General features: G+C 40.1%; 1 protein-coding gene across 4 annotated transcripts in view; it reads right to left on the bottom strand.

The window, feature by feature from the left end:
- Positions 1-18,475, bottom strand: part of LOC104596082 (transcription factor jumonji (jmjC) domain-containing protein) — a 122,490-nt gene that overhangs the window by 13,371 nt on the left and 90,644 nt on the right. For all 4 annotated transcript variants that reach the window (XM_088895608.1, XM_010257101.3, XM_010257104.3 and 1 more), the window contains 6 exons: positions 18,340-18,413; positions 16,437-16,581; positions 16,188-16,337; positions 3,319-3,414; positions 3,135-3,230; positions 2,853-3,061 (listed from right to left, as the gene is read on the bottom strand). In XM_088895608.1, the coding sequence (XP_088751734.1) occupies positions 2,853-3,061; positions 3,135-3,230; positions 3,319-3,414; positions 16,188-16,337; positions 16,437-16,581; positions 18,340-18,413 (770 nt within the window). The remainder of the gene's footprint in view (positions 1-2,852; positions 3,062-3,134; positions 3,231-3,318; positions 3,415-16,187; positions 16,338-16,436; positions 16,582-18,339; positions 18,414-18,475) is intronic.

Raw genomic sequence — 18,475 nt, 5'->3', positions numbered from 1 at the left:
ACACTCTCTGAATCTAAGGGTGTATGGGAAAAGAAGAAGAAAGAAAAAAAAAAGGAAGAAATAGACCTGCTCTGATACCAAGATGTAAATCAATCCTCAAATATTAGGTGTAAATTTGAAGATTAGAAGAAAAAGGAAGAGAAGTAAGAGCAGCAACACAAGAGAAGAAGATGGCGAAAAGAGAAGGAAGAAGAAGAAGTATCGAATTATCTTCCCTTTCTCCTCTAATCATTTTTTTATTAAGAATTAAAGTTAGAGTAATGACAAGTATGCCCTTAAGTGGACGGCCAGCTAGGCAGTAACATAAAGAGATTAAACAACAAGAAATAGCAGGCCCATTAGCCAACAATAAAAGAAAAGATATTACAAGAGAAGATACTAGGACCCATTCGGCCCAGTCTCTTTACAGGTACCATAACCATATAGTTCATATTAAAGTATAGAAAATCAACATATTCCTGAGAAGAAAAAGAAGAAAGAATATAAAATTCAAAAAATGTAGGGGCTGAACCCTTATTTTTGTTTTAAGAAAAGAAGAAAAGAAAAAGTAGTAGTAGTATGTCCTCATGTACCACCCTACAATAGGGCAAGCTATTGCTTGCTTAACGCACCTAAAATGGCCTTCTAGACCTTTTAGGGCTCCTGTTGTTGCTACTACGCGAGTGTAGCGAGCTAACAGAGTGAATGATGTTAGCGATCGTAGCGAAGCACTGATGCTCCTGTAGCTGCTACGCGAGCATAGCAAAGCACCAATGTAGGAGAGAGCATAGCGAACGCAGTGAGATGGGATGGTGGTGAGCGTAGCATATTTATAAGAGCATGATTGCACAGAACTCCCCCACCGAGGGCCACCTTTCCCTCTGCTTCACCTCCTGGTAGTAGCTGCACAGCTTCGATTTTAATAGGGGAATCAAGGAAACGAAAAAACCCTACCCTAGATGGATCGAAACTGAACAGCTACTATTACTACCGGTATGGAGCCAGCGTCGGTATAAGTATGGCGTGTCCTGCTGAGGCCACACCGTTTCCGCAGTGCCACCAGGCGAGGACAATCCTTCAAGGTGCAACACGCCAACCGTCTTTCAGTGTTTGCATTTTCAGCGGTATCAATGACTGCCTTCTTGTGCTGTAGGAACTTTCCTTGAAGTCGCTGAGCCTGACGCCACTCAGAATGGATACTGGACAAGCATCGGCTCGGCTAGCCATAAATGTTGCAGCGCCAGCTATTCTGGCACTCGGGAGGTTTACAGGGCATCAGCAACAACAAGGAACACTACAGCATTCTTCCTTACTTATTAGTTCAGGTTTTGAAGTCTTTGAGGGTTCAATACAGCATTTAGCAATGTTTGTGTTGATTAAACCCTAATAAATAAGAAAATAATAAAAATAAATTAGTATATAAACATAAAAAATGATTATTTTAGTTTAATAATGTCTACTTTATAATTATAATCTCAAAAAAGAATGAACAAAAAAGTATTTTATAATATAAAGTAAAAAACTGCTTGGCGATTAGGCGAGGCGAGCCTCAAAGGGTGCCTTGTCGCCTAGGCATCGCCTTGACAACTATACCATCAACACTGTCCTAATGGAGTTACTAATTCTAATTGCCAAAAACAAGGCTGGTGCATTACCAACCTTTGCTCTAAACAAGACCAATCCTTTAGAACAGTGTTTCAAAGTCCAAACTAGTGGCTGACCCACTTTTCTTTCTGTGTGACAGTTCTCTGGTTCAACCATCCAGGTTGAACAGGTCAGGCTCTGAGAATGAGAAGTTGCAGAACTAACTCTCATAGTAAGAAGAAACAATGATTTGGTGACATCTGGCAACAGCTTCTCTTCCACCAGAAGAGACTCAATCTGGTGGTGGCTTTAAAAACAACAGAGTTGAGGAAAGTTGATTATTGAATCAGGCAAAGAAAGGACCCACCTGGTTGCACAATTATTTCTAACATTGAATCATCAGTCTAAGAAATTGGGCCAAAAAAAAGCATTGGTGTGGTCTCAGTTTCAGTAGTGGAGGTGGGACTTCTATAACCTGCAATACCACTATTATCAAGTTGGAGTTTCTAATATGCAACCACTTGGTGTCTGACCCTTCACCCACTAAGAGGGTTGACTGATTCAATAGTTCAATTGCGCGTGTTGATGGGTTTTAACCTTAGTCAATGGGTTTTTGAAATCAAGCAGGTTGGGGGTTAGAATTTGCAAAAACCTTTCAGAATGGTAGGGGCAGCTCGGAAATCCTCAAAGTGAAGTTTCTCTCTCCCAAGAAATTATGTGAGGGAAGGAAACTAACTAAAATGAAAGGGATATCATATGCTTTAGTTGATATTGAATAATGGATTTGATAGATTTCTTCCATGTCTTTTTTCTAAAAGAAAGAATTATCACTCACAGAAGCACATAGCAGAAAATATTCTCCAAAATTCATTAACCACATTATGAACATAGATCTCACATAAAGGCACTAGGGACAGGCCAACTCTTCAAGAACTTAGAAAATAGAATTTACAGAATTGCTGCTTTCATGCTTTAATTAAAAATTAAACAAACTCCTAGATATTTAAATCAAATCCTAGGATAGAACTACTTAACCTTGAAGAAAATAACTAAAATACCCTAGCTGCTAAAAATGCAAAGATACATAAAAGACCAGAAAATCCCTTATTGTGTTAATCTCCATCAGAGCCCACTAAATTGATATGTGACTTCAAAGTCTCAGCCTGTTTAGTGAGTATTTTCAAAACTGAAATTTCAGTTTGGTGATATTTAAAGCATGTCAAAATGCAGATTGAACAGAGACAGGATACAGATACTGTATTAATGGAAAAAACTATGTTGAACCTTACCGCTCCTCATATTTCGTCACTGCTGACAAAGGCATGGCTTCTTCTGAACATGGTTCACATGCAGGGCAGAGATAAGTCTTTGGTGGTGGTGGATGGAGATTAACACAATCAAAGTGGTACCACTCGTCACACCTATTGCAAGCAATCATGGCTCTCTGGTCATATGGTTTCCGACAGATACAGTGAAGTGCACTTCGGGCTCTTAATAACTGCAGCCACCAAGCAAAACAAGACCCATCAGACACAGTCAACAAAGACTACATGCACCAATAATAGAGTTACCTTAAGCTCCTTTTCAAAGTAGACTGGTAAATTTTCACCCTCTGTAATAAGTTTAAATACTTTATCCAATCCAAGTGCACCAGAATCCATTGCAACCTGCAGAAAAGCGGACATGTCCCATTTTCAAAAATGCATAATAAGAAAGTGGATTAATATAGAAGATACCAATAGAGGTGCAACAAACCTTCTTGGCACGATCTGCCCATATCATGCCTATGCTCTTTACTTCTACAAGTTTTTTCATGAATTGATCCTCAGATGGTATGCTTATAGCCAATCCCTGCTTTCAGCATTAACAGTTGTTATTTAGCATTCTAAGCTTCTTTTGGTTGTGTGTGTGTCAATTAAATCAGTGGTATTTAGATGAACTTATTTGCAAATGCGAGGATGAGGGGTTGCCTCAAAAAACATAACAAATCATTTGCACTTCAAGTGAAGCATAAATCCTAAATTGAGATTAGGATGTCAATTTAGGTTCACTTCTTTAATGTTCTAATTCCAATAAGAATAAGTTCTTAAACAAATTAACTTCAGACCTTGTAGAGAAGATGAGCCGAATGGCCCATAACCCACAGCTTGTGTTTGTGTTTTCTGTTATGTTTAGTTTTTATGTTTATGTCTTATTCTGTTAATGGGCCTTCTCTTTAATGGCTTGTTAACATTAGTTTACGTTTATGTAATTAGCTGCCGCCCAACCAAGGGCTAACTTATAAATTACTAAAAGTTGGTGATTAAGTTAATAAAATAGATTAGGGAAAGGAGAGATCTGTACAAACAACTCATCTCTCTAAACCCTTCTCACAGCCAACTTCTACTTCTTGCCGTTTTCTCTTTTTTTTTTTACAATTCTTTAATCAGTCCTCTCATTCTTTTGGGACTGTTTTTCTTCCTGGTATCAGAGCAGGTCCCCTTTTTCTTCCTTTCTCCTTTTTTTTTTCTTTTTTTCCCATACAAAGTGTGTATGGAGAGCTGAATCGAATGAGTGATTGAAGAAAGTATTCAGCCCAGTTGGTGGTGGTTTTTTGGAGAAAAGGAAGATGTCTAGTTCACTATTCTGATAGTCTTCGGAGATTTTTGCCCAAAACCCTAATCAACTGGAGAGTTCTGATTGCGGGTCCCACAGGGAGATTTACCTTGATGCTCAGTGACTGAAAGGGTCCCCTTTCATTTTCTTGAAGATCGATCCATACCTAGTACAGTTCACTGAAGCCTACAGGGAGCGGCTCCAGTTTTCCTATTTCTTCCGGGCATACACCTAGAGGCGCGCCTCCAGGTGAGGTGCTCCCAAAACGCCCCGAGGCGTATGCAAGAGGCACTGACACCTCTGAGGCGTACGCCTCAGGTGCAAGAGGCATACACCTCTTGCACTTTTTTCATGAGGCGTGCTAGAGGTGTACGCCTCATGCACATCTGATATAAAAAGACAAAAAAAAAAAGAAAAAAGAAAAAAAAGGAAAGGAAAGGAAAGGAAAAGAAAGGGAAGGGAAGGAAAAAGAAAGAGAAGAAAAAAAGAGAAAAGGAAAGAAAAGGAAAGGAAAGGGAGGGAAGAAAAGATAAGGGGAAAGAAAGTGGTTTGCCCCCTACCCCTTCGGCTGGGGGGCTTCGCCCCCTAGACCCCCCCCCCCCCCCTTCCAACTAATGTTATGCATCATTATTCTTCTTAATATAAAAGATTTTTATTAACAATAAAGAAAAAAATGAGATCCCCCCTTCCTCTTCATCCTCCTCCTAATCCCCCTCCTCTTAAGGAGGCTTACGCCTCTTGCATTCTAAACTATGTGTCACGCCTCTAGGTAGTGGAACGCCTCGCCTCACGCCTCCGTGTTTTAAAACATTGCTTCCGAGTTCCAGGTGAGACGCAACTAGCGGCTAGGGTTTCGTAAAGGTTGGTACTTGGTGTCTATTTTTTACTGTCTTCATTATTTTCCATTTGAAGTTGTTCAAAGTTGTTTTTGAGGAAAATGGATGTCTCTGGAATGGAGAATAAGTTGAGCTCAGAGTCCGAACAGGTTCCGGAAGCACCTAGAGACTTTATTAGTTGTGACCACAGTCAAGCTTGATGGGACTAACTATCTAGCATGGTCACAATTAGTAAAGTTACATGTTTGAAGTAGAAGCAAGTGAGGATACATTTCCAAGAGCTAAAAAGCACCTCAAGAAGATGACCCATCGTATGAGAAATGGCTGCAAGAGAATTACACTGTTATTGGGTGGTTAGTGAATTCGATGCAACCACAAATTAGTCAGCACTATTTGTGGATGAATTCAGCCAAGGAAAATTGGGATAGTGTTGCTGAAACCTATTCACAAAAACTTAATGTGGCCAGGGCATATAAGCTAAGAAGTGATGTGAATAATCTAAGGCAGGGGGAGAGACCTTTAGCAGTATACTTCTCAATGCTGAAATCCTTGTGGAAAGAGATAGATCTCATGGAAACAGTTGTCTGGCAAAGTACAAATGATGTTGAGACATACAGAAAATTAGTTGAGAGGAATAGGGTTTTTGAATTCCTGACGGAGTTGAATCCAGAGTTCGATATTACTAGACAAAATATCCTAGCTAAGGATAATGTATCCTTGTCTCAAGCTTATGCCATGGTGAGCAGTGAAGAGAGCAAGAGGCTGGTCCAGGTTCAAGGGGCTATTCCAGGTGACCATGGGGCTGAAGCCTAAGGTGACTACAAGTGGTACAGGGAAGGAGGTTATATGTGAGTACTGCAAGAAACCCAGGTGCACAAAAGATAAATGTTGGAAGTTGCATCCAGATCTTATTCCACCTTGTTTTCAAAAGAAGGTTGACAATGGGAAGACCGGAAGTGCCAATACAGCCACAGTTTCAGACAATGACAGGTGTTCTACAGATGAGAGGGCTGCTAGTGAGCAGTTAGCTATGATGAAGGCAGAATATGAGAAATATGGGAGGATAATTAGCCACCTTGAGAGTGTAACCACTTCCTCCAACTCTTCAGCCAATCCAACTACATCTGCATTTGCTCGCTTAGGTATCAGCCAATCGTGCAACAATCTCAAGTAATCGTAGGATCCCTTGGGTTATTGACTTTGGTGCTTTTGATCATATGACCAGCATTTCCACTCTATTTAGCTCTTATGATTTGCTTTCTGGCCGTGATAAAATTACCCTAGCTGATGGTTCTCAGTTCTCTTGCTCCTATCTCTGGCAAGGGAGTCATCAAGGCTACAAATTCCCTTTCTCTTTCTTCTGTCCTTCATGTCCCTATACTGCATACTAATTTGATGTCTATGAGTAGCCTAACTAAATCCTTAAATTGCAGTGTAACCTTCAGTTGAAAAACAGCCCACTTGATGTATGGAACTGTTTGAGATTAGATGCAAACCAGAAAATGGGCAAACAAGAGAGGAAGAGAAGAGAAAGCTGGCAGCAGTGAGTGTTAGAGAGTAAGAGATTCGAACCTTAACACTCTCTAACACTCGAAATATCTTATTAATAAGTTAATCTTTGACAAATTACAGAGAGGCCCTTGAGTGAGCAGGAAAATACAAAAAACAGAATATTACAGAGTATGGGCCCAGAATAAGGCCCACAACAGAGAGAAACATAACATAACATGAAATGACAGTCTATGGGCCATTCGGCCCATCTTCTCTACACTCCCCCTCAAGCTGAGCATAGATGTTAATCATGCCCAGCTTGCGAGTGTCATGTTGAAGCCTTGCCCTGGAAATGCCCTTGGTGAGAAAATCTGCCAATTGTCCTTCAGAAGTAATGAATGGAAGACACACTTCACCGGAGGAGACTCTTTCACGAATAAAGTGTCTATCAACCTCAATATGTTTGGTTCTATCATGTTGTACCGGGTTGTGAGCAATGTTGATGGCAGCCTGATTATCACAGTACAACATCATGGGTTTGTCATGATCTACCCCAAGTTCTTCCATTAAGGACCTTAGCCACAACAATTCCGAGACTCCATGTGCCATGGCTCTATATTCTGCTTCTGCGGAGGATCGAGCCACAACTGTTTGTTTTTTACTCCTCCAAGAGACAACATTACCAGCCACCAGACTGCAATACCCTGAAGTAGATCTTCTATCATCAATATTTCCAGCCCAATCAGCATCAGTATAGGCTTCAAGTTTCAGATGACCATGTTTGGCAAATAGAATTCCTTTTCCTGGAGAGCCTTTCAGATAACACAAAATCCGTTCTGCTGCTGCCATATGGGTATCTCTAGGAGCATGCATGAACTGGCTAATGCAACTGACAGCATACGCAATATCTGGCCTAGTCATGCACAGGTACAAAAGCTTCCCAAGAAGTCTCTGAAAGACCCCTTTGTCTTCCAACAAAGTTCCATCTGAAGTTGAAAGTTTGTGACTCATATCAATAGGAGTTGCAGCTGGTCTTGCACCCAATTTTCCAGTTTCAAACAACAAATCAAGGACATATTTCCTCTGGGAAATAAGAATCCCATCCCTGGATCTGGCAACTTCTATGCCAAGGAAATATCTCAACTCCCCCAGATCCTTAATCTCAAATTCTGTACGGAGGAAAGACTTAAGGCCCAGAATGCCTGAGGCATCATCACCAGTCACTATAATGTCATCAACATACACAATGAGATACACTGCTAGAGACCCACTTTTCTTCACAAAAAGAGTATGATCTGACTGTGTCTGAACATAGCCGAATTTAACAAGTGCAGCTCTAAATCTCTCAAACCAGGCTCTAGGAGATTGTTTGAGGCCATAAAGAGATTTCTTCAGTTTACATACCTTTCCTTTCATATCTTTCCCATACATTCCTGGAGGAAGACACATGTAGACCTCCTCATGTAAGTCACCATTCAGAAATGCATTCTTTACATCTAACTGATAGAGAGGCCAATCAAAGTGAGCTGCCAGAGATAAAATAACCCTCACAGATGTCATCTTAGCAACAGGGGCAAAAGTCTCCAGATAGTCAATCCCATATGTCTGTGTGTAGCCCTTTGCAACAAGTCTGGCCTTGTACCTCTCAATAGTCCCATCTGCCCTGTATTTAATGGTAAAAACCCACTTGCATCCAACTGGATCCTTCCCTTCAGGCAAATCCACCACCTCCCAAGTACCATTTTCATATAGAGCATCCATTTCAGCCTGCATGGCATCTCTCCATTCTGGAATCCCAAGAGCTTCTGATACAGACCTAGGAATGGGGTTAGAAGCAACTGAAGAGAGGTAGGCACAATATGAAGGGGAAAGTAGGTCATAAGAAAGGTGTTTGGAAATGCAGTGTGCAGTACACTTCCGCTTTCCTTTCCTAACAGCAATGGGGACATCAAGATCTGGGAAGGAGGATTCCAAGGGAGCTGAAGCAGTACCTGTTATCTCATCTGTGATTGGGAGAGTATGAGCCCCATCTGTTGTAAGGGAAACCACTTGCTCATTCCTGGATCTCTGCCTTTGATACACTTTGGGATTATGGGTAGGACGAGGAGGTAAAGAAATAGGAGCACTAGGACAAGAGGAATGAAGTGGCTAATCCTCCTTTGATTCATTTTGTGAGGATACAGATTTGTCAAGAGACTGAACTGGGACAGGAAGGGGAAGAGCAAAAACTTGTGACAGACTCTCCCCCTGTTGACAATGTCCTTCCTGAGAGGAACCATAAAAAGGAGAAAGTTCATCAAAGGTAACATCCATAGAGACATGTCTGGTGCCAGTCTTTGGATCAAAACAACAATAACCCTTTTGTGTGGGGGAGTAACCAAGGAAGATGCATTTGTGGGCTTTTGGTTCAAACTTGTGTCTCTGCACACTTGGAATGTGAACATAACAGGTACAACCAAACACACGAAGAGGAATTGGGAAGAGATCCTTATCTGGATGAAGAAGACTGAAGGGGGATTTAAACCCTAAAACCCTGGATGGCATACAGTTTATGAGATAGGTAGCAGTAAGTACAGCATCACCCCAAAATCTTGTGGGAACATATGAGGCAAATAAAAGGCTCCTTGCAACTTCAACAATATGTCTATTTTTTCTCTCAGCAACTCCATTTTGTTCAGGGGTTCTAACACAGGAGCTTTGGTGAATAACCCCCATGTCAGAGAGATACAAGGATAAGCTCTTCTCAAAATACTCTTTTGCATTGTCAGATCTGAAAACCTTAATTCTAGTACCAAATTGAGTTAAAACAAGCTCATGAAATTGCCTCACAAGTCTCGGGACTTCGTCTCGGGATTTCATTAAGTATATCCAAGTGAATCTAGAAAAGTCATCAATAAACAGGATAAAATATTTGTAGCCCCCCATAGAGGATAAGTGGTAAGGCCCCCACACATCAGAGTGTACAATATGAAAAAGAAAAGAGGATCTTTTATTGCTCACAGGGTAATTTTTTCTACAATGCTTTGACAACTGACATGACTCACAATTGAGACTGGACACAATGACTCCCTTAAATAGTTTGGGAAGCAAATGACTTAAAGCAGAAAAAGGTAAATGACCCAACCGACAATGACTCAACATAATTTGACTGACAGACTCTAAAGAAGTAGAACCAAAAGCAACATTCTTGGGATGATCAAAGCATTGGCCAGGGGTGTCGAGCAAGTATATTTCATTCGCTTCATGGCCACTCCCAATCACCTTCCGAGACTTCAGGTCCTGAAACACACAGTGAGAAGGGAAAAAGGTTACACAACAATTCAATGACTTGGTCAAGCTACTTATAGATAACAAGTTGGTATTTAACTTAGGTACATGAAGAGTGGAAGATAAGAGTAGAGTCTGTAGGCTTGACAGTTCCCTTGCCAGAAATAGGGGCAAGAGAACCATCAGCTAAGGTGATTTTGTCACGACCAGGAAGCAAATCATATGACACAAACAAAGTGGAAAGGTTGGTCATGTGATCAGAAGCACCTGAGTCAATGATCCAAGGGGTCTTGGGATTACCTGAGGTAGATGCATGGTTAGCAGAAGCCCTTATACCTGAGTGAGCAAATGCAGTGGTGGCTGGACTTCCAGAAGGGTTGGATGATGAAGTTACACCTTCAAGCTGGCTGATCATCCTTCCAAACTTCTCATATTCAGCTTTCATGGCTGCCAATTGTGCACTGGTAGACTCAAACTCTGTATCTGTACTTGTGGCTGTATGTGCACTTCCTGTCTTTCTACTGTCATTCTTCTTCTGGAATCGGATAGGGACAAGACTAGGATGCAATTTCCAGCACTTGTCCTTAGTGTGTTTCGGCTTCTTGCAATATTCACACACCACCTCCTTCTTTCCTGTGCCACTGGGAGCTCCTGTAACCCCTTTGGGTTTGATTCCCATATTTGCAAAATGATCATTGATACAGACCCCTTGAACCTGCACTTGCCGACTACTTTCTTCACTGCTGACCAAAGCATATGCTTGAGACAATGAAACATCTTCCTTTGACAAGATGTTTTGCTTTGTAATGTCATATTCAGAATTCAGCCCTGTCAAGAACTCAAAGACCTTATTCCTTTCAACCAATTTCCTATATATTTCAGCATCCTTAGAGGTATCCCATGTCACGGCCTCTATCAAATCAATCTCTTGCCATATAGATTTTAGGGCTGAGAAGTATGCTGCAAGTGACTTCTCCCCCTGTGTTAGATTCTTCACATCACTTCTCAGTTTGTAAGCTCTGGCAACATTCAACTTTTGGGAGTAAGTTTCTACAACATTATCCCAGATTTCTTTAGCCGAGTTCATCCACAGATAATGCTGACTAATCTATGGCTGCATTGAGTTCACAAGCCACCCAATTACTGTGTAGTTTTCTTGTACCCATCTCTCATAAGATGGATCATGCTCTGGAGGAGCTTTCTTGCTCCCAGAAATAAAACCCCATTTTCCTTTGCTACAAATGTGGATTTTCACTGATTGTGACCAAGCCAAGTAGTTGGTCCCATCAAGCTTAACTATAGTTACAGCCAGCATAGAATCGGTTGGGGTTCCCAAAATCTGTCCATATTCAGTAGCATTCTTGTTTTCAAGGCTTGAGAAATCCATCATGTAAAGGCTCCAATTAGGATTTTTAATAGGTTTCTCAAGGTACTGGGGTCTTGATGAGTTTAGTTTGAGCTGAATAGGCAACAACAACTAGCTCACAGAATCAGTTCAGACTTGATAACTGTGACAGTCCAGTTCGGTGGTAGTTTTTTCTTTACTGTTTCACCCTTTAAAGGACACCCAACAAACCTCCAATCACAAGGTATTTCAGGTTCTCAACAGCCGTTGTCCCAAAGAGAAGAAAACAAGGCCACAGTCCTTAAGAGACCTTTTGTCGAACACTCAGTGTGCAGTAGTTAACAGCCTACTGTTAACTAGAAGAAACCACTTCAAGGTGTTCAGTATAGGTCCAAGAAGAGGCTGGGATGAAGATGAGACTAGTACCACTTAGTTTTAGATCAGTTTCAGCAGTTCGGCAGTCCAATAATCAGCCGAATAGCCCTTCCAAAACAACCCAGAAAAACAGTCCAGCAACAGTGGGCCGAATGTATGTGGGCTTTGAATGCTTTAATAGTCCTCCCAAACAACAAAAAATAACTCAGCAAAGGACTGAGAAAAGACTTACAGCAAGAGAGTCTCTGGTTTGAACTATAAACCAGGCCGAACACTTGTTCTCTGAGATAACTTCGAAAGTCCTTTTCTCTGATTTCAAATCAGGCCAAACAACTTGCTCTCTGATTCTTCCTGGTCACCGAAACCTTCTCCAAGTGTATAGAAACTTGGGCACCCTCCAATGACCTCCAAGAACCAAGCGGATGACTGTAAACTTTCAGCCCTAGAACCTCCTCATGTAATTGGCTGAACTAGAACCACATGAGGGACACGCCAAGCAATGGCCCGCTCTGATACCAAGTTGAAAAACAGCCCACTTGATGTATGGAACTGTTTGAGATTAGATGCAAACCAGAAAATGGGCAAACAAGAGAGGAAGAGAAGAGAGAGCTAGCGGCAGTGAGTGTTAGAGAGTAAGAGATTCGAACCTTAACACTCTCTAACACTCTAAACATCTTATTAATAAGTTAATCTTTGACAAATTACAGAGAGGCCCTTGAGTGAGCAGGAAAATACAAAAAACAGAATATTACAGAGTATGGGCCCAGAATAAGGCCCACAATAGAGAGAAACATAACATAACATGAAATGACAGTCTATGGGCCATTCGGCCCATCTTCTCTACACCTTCTTCCCTTCTTATTGTGTTTTTTCAGGACCTGAAGTCTCGAAAAGTGATTGGGAGTGGCCATGAGGCGAATGGAATATATCTAATGAAAACTCCTTGACAAAACCAAGGGTAGCTTGAGAGAGTTGCTTTTGGGTCTACTTCTTCAGTTTTTTAGTCATGTCATGTTATGTCATTTTCGTTTGGGTCATTTATCCTTTTTTGCTTTGAGTCATTTATTCCTAGAATTGTTTAAGGGGATTAACTTGTCTAGACTTCATTGTGAGTCTTGTGAATTATCAAAATATTGTAGAAGGAATTATCCTTTGAGTAATAAAAGATCCACCTTTCCATTTCATATTGTGCACTTTGATGTGTGGGGGCGATACCACTTACTTTCTATGGGTGGCTATCGATACTTTATTTTGTTCATTGATGATTTCTCCCAGTATACTTGTTTTTTTTATGAGATCTCGTGATGAAGTTCCCAAGCTTGTAAGACATTTTCATGAATTTGTTCTTACCCAATTTGATACAAGGATCAAAATATTCAGATCCGATAATGCAAAAGAATACTTTGAAAAGAACCTAACCTCTTGTCTCACTAACTTTGGGGTCATCCACCAAAGCTCTTGTGTTCGTACTCCAAAACAAAATGGAGTAGCCGAAAGAAAGAACTGTCATATAGTTGAAATTGCAAGAAAAACCTTGTTTGCCTCACATGTTCCTACAAAGTTCTGGGGCGATGTTCTCACTGCAACATACCTAATCAATCGTATGCCATCCAAAGTTTTGGGCTTTAAGTCTCCTTTTAACCTTCTTTACCCAGATAAAGACATTTTTTCTCTTTCTCTTCGTGTCTTTGGCTGCACTTGTTATGTACACATTTCTACTACCAGAGACACAAATTTGAACCCAAGGCCCATAAGTGCATCTTTCTTAGTTATGCCTCCACATAGAAGGGTTATTGCTGCTTTGATCCTACTACTGGCACTCGTTATGTCTCAATGGATGTTACATTTGATGAGTCCACTCCTTTCTATGGTTCATCTCAGGAGAAGCATCATTCCCAAGGGGAGTATTTGTCTCAGTTGTTTGCACTTCCCCTTCCTGTTCCTGATGAGTCAAGTTCCAATAAACCTAATCGTCCTCCATTACCTCCTTGTCCTCTTTTTAATCACGGGTTGTACCGACAACAAAGGACCAAGAGTGAGCAGATTGTTTCCTCTACATCACATGACCCTCCTACACTTCCAGTTGCTGAAGAGACAACAGGTACTGATACCACCACATTGCAACCTCCCTTCCTAAATCTTGATGTCCCTATGGCTATTAGAAAAGGTAAACGAAAGTGTACTGCACATTGCATTTCCAAACATCTTACCTATGGCCTTCCTTTCTTTTGTTGCTTCTAGCCCTATACCTAGGTCTGTATCAGAAGCTCTTACTTCACCAGAATGGAGAGATGCTATGAGAACTGAGATAGAGGCTCTGCACAAGAATGACACATGGGAAGTGGTTGATTTGCCTAAAGGGAAGGAGCCATTGGGCTATAAGTGGGTGTATACCATCAAATATCATGCTGATGGATCTATTGAGAGGTACAAAGCTAGATTGGTTGCAAAAGGCTATACACAAACTTATGGGATTAACTATCTGGAAACTTTTGCTCCTGTTGCAAAGATGACATCTGTACGGGTACTGTTATCATTGGCAGCTCATTCAGACTAGCCTCTTTATTAGCTAAATATGAAAAATGCATTCTTGAATGGAGAACTACATGAGGAAGTTTATATGTCCCTCCCACCAGGGATGTATGGTACAAATATGAAGGGAAAAGTGTGCAAGCTGAAGAAGTCTCTCTATGGGCTCAAACAGTCACCTAGAGCCTGGTTTGAGAGGTTTAGGGCTGCTCTTGTTCACTTTGGTTACACACAGACTCAATCTGACCATACCCTCTTTGTGAAGAGGAGATGTTCATTGGTAGTATACCTTATAGTCTATGTGGATAATATTGTAGTGACTAGCACTGATGTGACAAGGATTGATGAACTTAAATCCTTCCTTCATACAAAGTTTGAGATTAAAGACCTAGGAGAGCTGAGGTACTTCCTAGGTATTGAAGTGGCTTGATCTAAGGATGGAATCTTTATTTCTCAACGCAAGTATTTACTAGACTTGCTCACTGAAACAAGCAAATTGAGTGCAAGACCAGTGGCAACTCATATTGATATGAGTCACAAACTTTCTGCCTCTAATGGAAAACTGTTAAAGGATAAGGGAGTGTTTCAAAGGTTACTAGGGAAACTACTATATCTGTGTATGACTCGCCCTGACATTGCTTATGTTGTTAGCTGCATTAGCAAGTTCATGCATCCTCCTAGAGATTCACATATGACAGTAGCAAAGAGGATTCTATGTTACTTGAAGATCGGGGAAAGGCATTCTTTTTGCCAAACATGGTCATCTGAAGCTAGGAGTCTATACAAATGCTGACTGGGCAGGTAACATTGATGATAGGAGGTCAACTTCGGGATACTATAGTATGGTGACAGGTAATATTGTTTCTTGGAGAAGCAAGAAACAATCTGTGGTTGCTAGATCTTCAACTGAGACAGAATACAGGGCTATGACCCATGGAGTTTCTGAGTTACTTTGGCTCGGATCTTTGATGGAGGGACTAGGTGTTGAGTATGATAGACTACTAATGATGTATTGTGATAATCATGCCACCATTAACATTGCCCACAATCCAGTGCAACATGATAGAACTAAACACATTGAAGTTGATAGGCACTTCATCAAGGAAAGAGTGGCTCCTGGAGAAGTTTGTCTACCATTCATTACTTCTGAAGAACAGCAAGCTGACATTCTTACCAAAGGAATTTCCAAGGCCAAACTTCAACATGACACAGGCAAGTTGGGCATGATTGACATCTATGCTCAGCCTGAGGGGGAGTGTACAGAAGATGGGCCGAATGGCCCATAACCCACAGCTTATGTTTATGTTTTCTGTTATGTTTAGTTTTTATGTTTACGTCTTATTCTGTTAATGGGCCTTCTCTTTATGGGCTTGTTAACATTAGTTTATATTTATGTAATTAGCTTCCGCCCAACGAAGGGCTAATTTGTAAATTACTAAAAGTTAGTGATTAAGTTAATGAAATAGATTAGGGAAAGGAGAGAGCTGTACGAACAACTCATCTCTCTAAACCCTTCTTACAGCTGACTTCCTACTTCTTCTTCTTGTTTTCTCTCTTTTTTTTTTTTTTACAATTCTTTAATCAGTCCTCTCATTCTTTTGGGACTGTTTTTCTTCTGACCTCAAACAAAAAAGGCTGTATCTGGATTAAGTTGAGTTTTGTTAAGCAATAAGTGTGGTTTATTAATACACACTAGAATAAGTTCTTAAACAGATTAACTGCAGAGCAACAACAAAAAAGGCTGTATCTGGATTAAGTTAAGCAATAAGTATGGTTTATTAATACACACACAGACAAGTAGAGATGGATAAACAAATAATTTAGATTTGGTTGAGGCCACTGTATGAAGCCATACGTCAGGAATTAGTGCAGTAAGAAATAAAACCTATTTATATGAACAAATGAGAATGCCACTGGTGTTTCTTATATTTCTGATTGAGTACTCCATTTTGTGGACAGAGAAGCTTGTTAGGTATCAAAAAGAATCTTGAATTGGCAACATCAAAATAAACCTGTGGCAGTAATAATTGATTTTAATACTTTATAAATTAGTTTAATCAATTATATTATATTTCTTTCTTCTTTTTGGTATTGGAGGGGTGATCTTCCTCCTTGCCTCATATGTAAACATTTGTTATTCAGAGAGGTAGCTCATTTGAACCAAATATGGTGTCAACAGTATATACCTCTTTCCACAGTCGATGAATCTGCTGGATCAGGGGCTTTTGTGAATTCTCTAACAGTTTCTTGACTCTAATTTTCCATTTGTTTCTTTCTATTGCCAACTCGAGATTGCAGCTACCATGTTTGTCATAGATGCCAGCCATTGACACTGCCTGTTTGCAATAGCAATCCCAAACCCAATATCTTAAAAATTGAATATCAATGAGCGGAAGAAATTAACAGCAAAAGATACATGGGCCCAATATAACAACCTTCAAAGCAATCAACAGTTTTTCAGTGATGGATCTGAGATCTTTATCAGAATGAGCAAGCGCAGAATCAACTATTTCTGATAAGCATGCTTTGCATGCAAGAGCTTTCTCCACAAGTTGTTGTATCATATCTTTTTCATCAATCCTGGCAAAAGCAGCCACAACCATTTAGTTAGTCATAACATAACATATGTTGAAAAGCATCTATTGTTGCAACAGAAAAACATAAAGCTAAATATTTGAGGACAATAATAGAAGCTTCTCGAAATATTGATTCTATTGATTTAATGGTTTCAACCCATTAAGCTTCCTATAATACTGATATACATACAAGGAAAAGGGAAACAGTAAGATTGTCACCCTCCCAATAACTTGACAGACTGCAAACAGAATCTTAACAGCAAGCAAACTCCATATCATCTTTGCTTACAGGCTAACAGGAGAAGCATGACTAACTGTATTTTTTTTTAAATAACTGGTAAGCAATGCTCTAAAACATGGAGAAGTGAAATGAGGCATTCCACTACCTGGAGGCACGAGGCGTAGTTCAGAACATAGGAGGCATAAGCCTCTAAAGCACAACTGTATTTTTTTTTTACATCTTTGCTTACAGACTAACAGGAGAAGCATGACTAACTGTATTTTTTTTTAAATAACTGGTAAGCAATGTTCTGAAACATGGAGGTGTGACGTGAGGCATTCCACTACCTGGAGGCATGAGGCGTAGTTCAAAACATAAGAGGCATAAACCTCTAAAGCACAAGGAGGCATAAGTTTCCATAAGATGGTCACCCTCTTTCCCATAGTTTTCAAGGTGCCAAGGTGAATCTAGGCGACAAGGGGGCGCCTTGTCGCCTAGCCTAAGCGATGGATTTTTTTATGTAGAAAGCATAGATCCTAGGGTAGTTCCCTAGGTACCATAACCATATTTCCTTAAGAATTATTCATAATTTTCACAAGTATAGAGTTCACGTTAAAGTATAGAAAATCAACATATTCATGAGAAGAAAAAAAAAAAGGAAAAGAAAGTTCAAAAAAGTAAATAATAAAAAGAAATTAGTATATAAACACACAAAATGAATATTTTAGTTTAATAGTGCCTATTTTATAAGTATAATGTCAAAAAATAAAGAATAAAAAAGCATTTTATAATACATAGTACAAAACTGCTTGGCGATTAGGCGAGGTGAGACTCAAAGGGCGCCTTGTCGCCTTGACAACTATGCTCCTTCCCTTCCCTTTGCTTTTCCTTTCTTTCTTTCCCTTCTTTCTATTTACTTTCTTTTTATTCCTTTTTTCCTGCCTTTCTGCATGAGTTGCGCATGAGGCACACATCTCTATCATGCCTGATGCAAAAGGCATATGTCTCCTCGCCTGGAGGCACACCTCCAGGTGTGCACCTCCCATGTCTTTTAAACCATTTCTGTTGTAAGATGGGAACTGAACAAACTTTGTCCAACCTCTTATTTTAGGGCACACATAATACTTACAACTACTTAGTACAATCTGAGAGAAATCAGTATTGACAAACACTTTTAAATGCAGCCTATAGAACAACTTCCAACCATCATCTTACTGGTCCATTCAGTGGAAGCACCACAAGGTTTTGACCCATGGTAAAAGTTTATGGGAGGAAGGTTTATTGGCGGATGGAAGACCTACCAGTCATAGATATGCATATGCTCATAGACAACTATTCCTTGAACTCTACCAGTATGGAATCATGCTTAACATAATCCTTCAACTCATTTCAGAAAGTATATAACATAGGAGGGGGGATGAATATTATAACATGGCTAACCAGTCAGCAATAAGAAGATAAAATTCCCAGTATCTGATGATGCATGGATAAAAAGTAAAACAATCGGCTCCATCTAAAATTAATGAATATGCAATTTATTACCTTAAGTGAAGATCCTTGGCAGCATTTGAAAGTTCAATTAACATATTCAGTTCAGGACGTTTTCCTTTAGATATCTGTAACAAGTAAAAAGTTCAGCTAAAACAACTCAACATCTTATTGAAAGACAACTCTGGTG

The sequence above is a fragment of the Nelumbo nucifera genome, chromosome 1 (genome assembly GCF_055504915.1).
Source record: "Nelumbo nucifera cultivar China Antique chromosome 1, China Antique-T2T, whole genome shotgun sequence".
Lineage (NCBI taxonomy): Eukaryota > Viridiplantae > Streptophyta > Magnoliopsida > Proteales > Nelumbonaceae > Nelumbo > Nelumbo nucifera.
The sequence above is the reverse complement of the archived record's forward strand: the minus strand, read 5'-3'. Positions and strand labels throughout refer to the sequence as shown.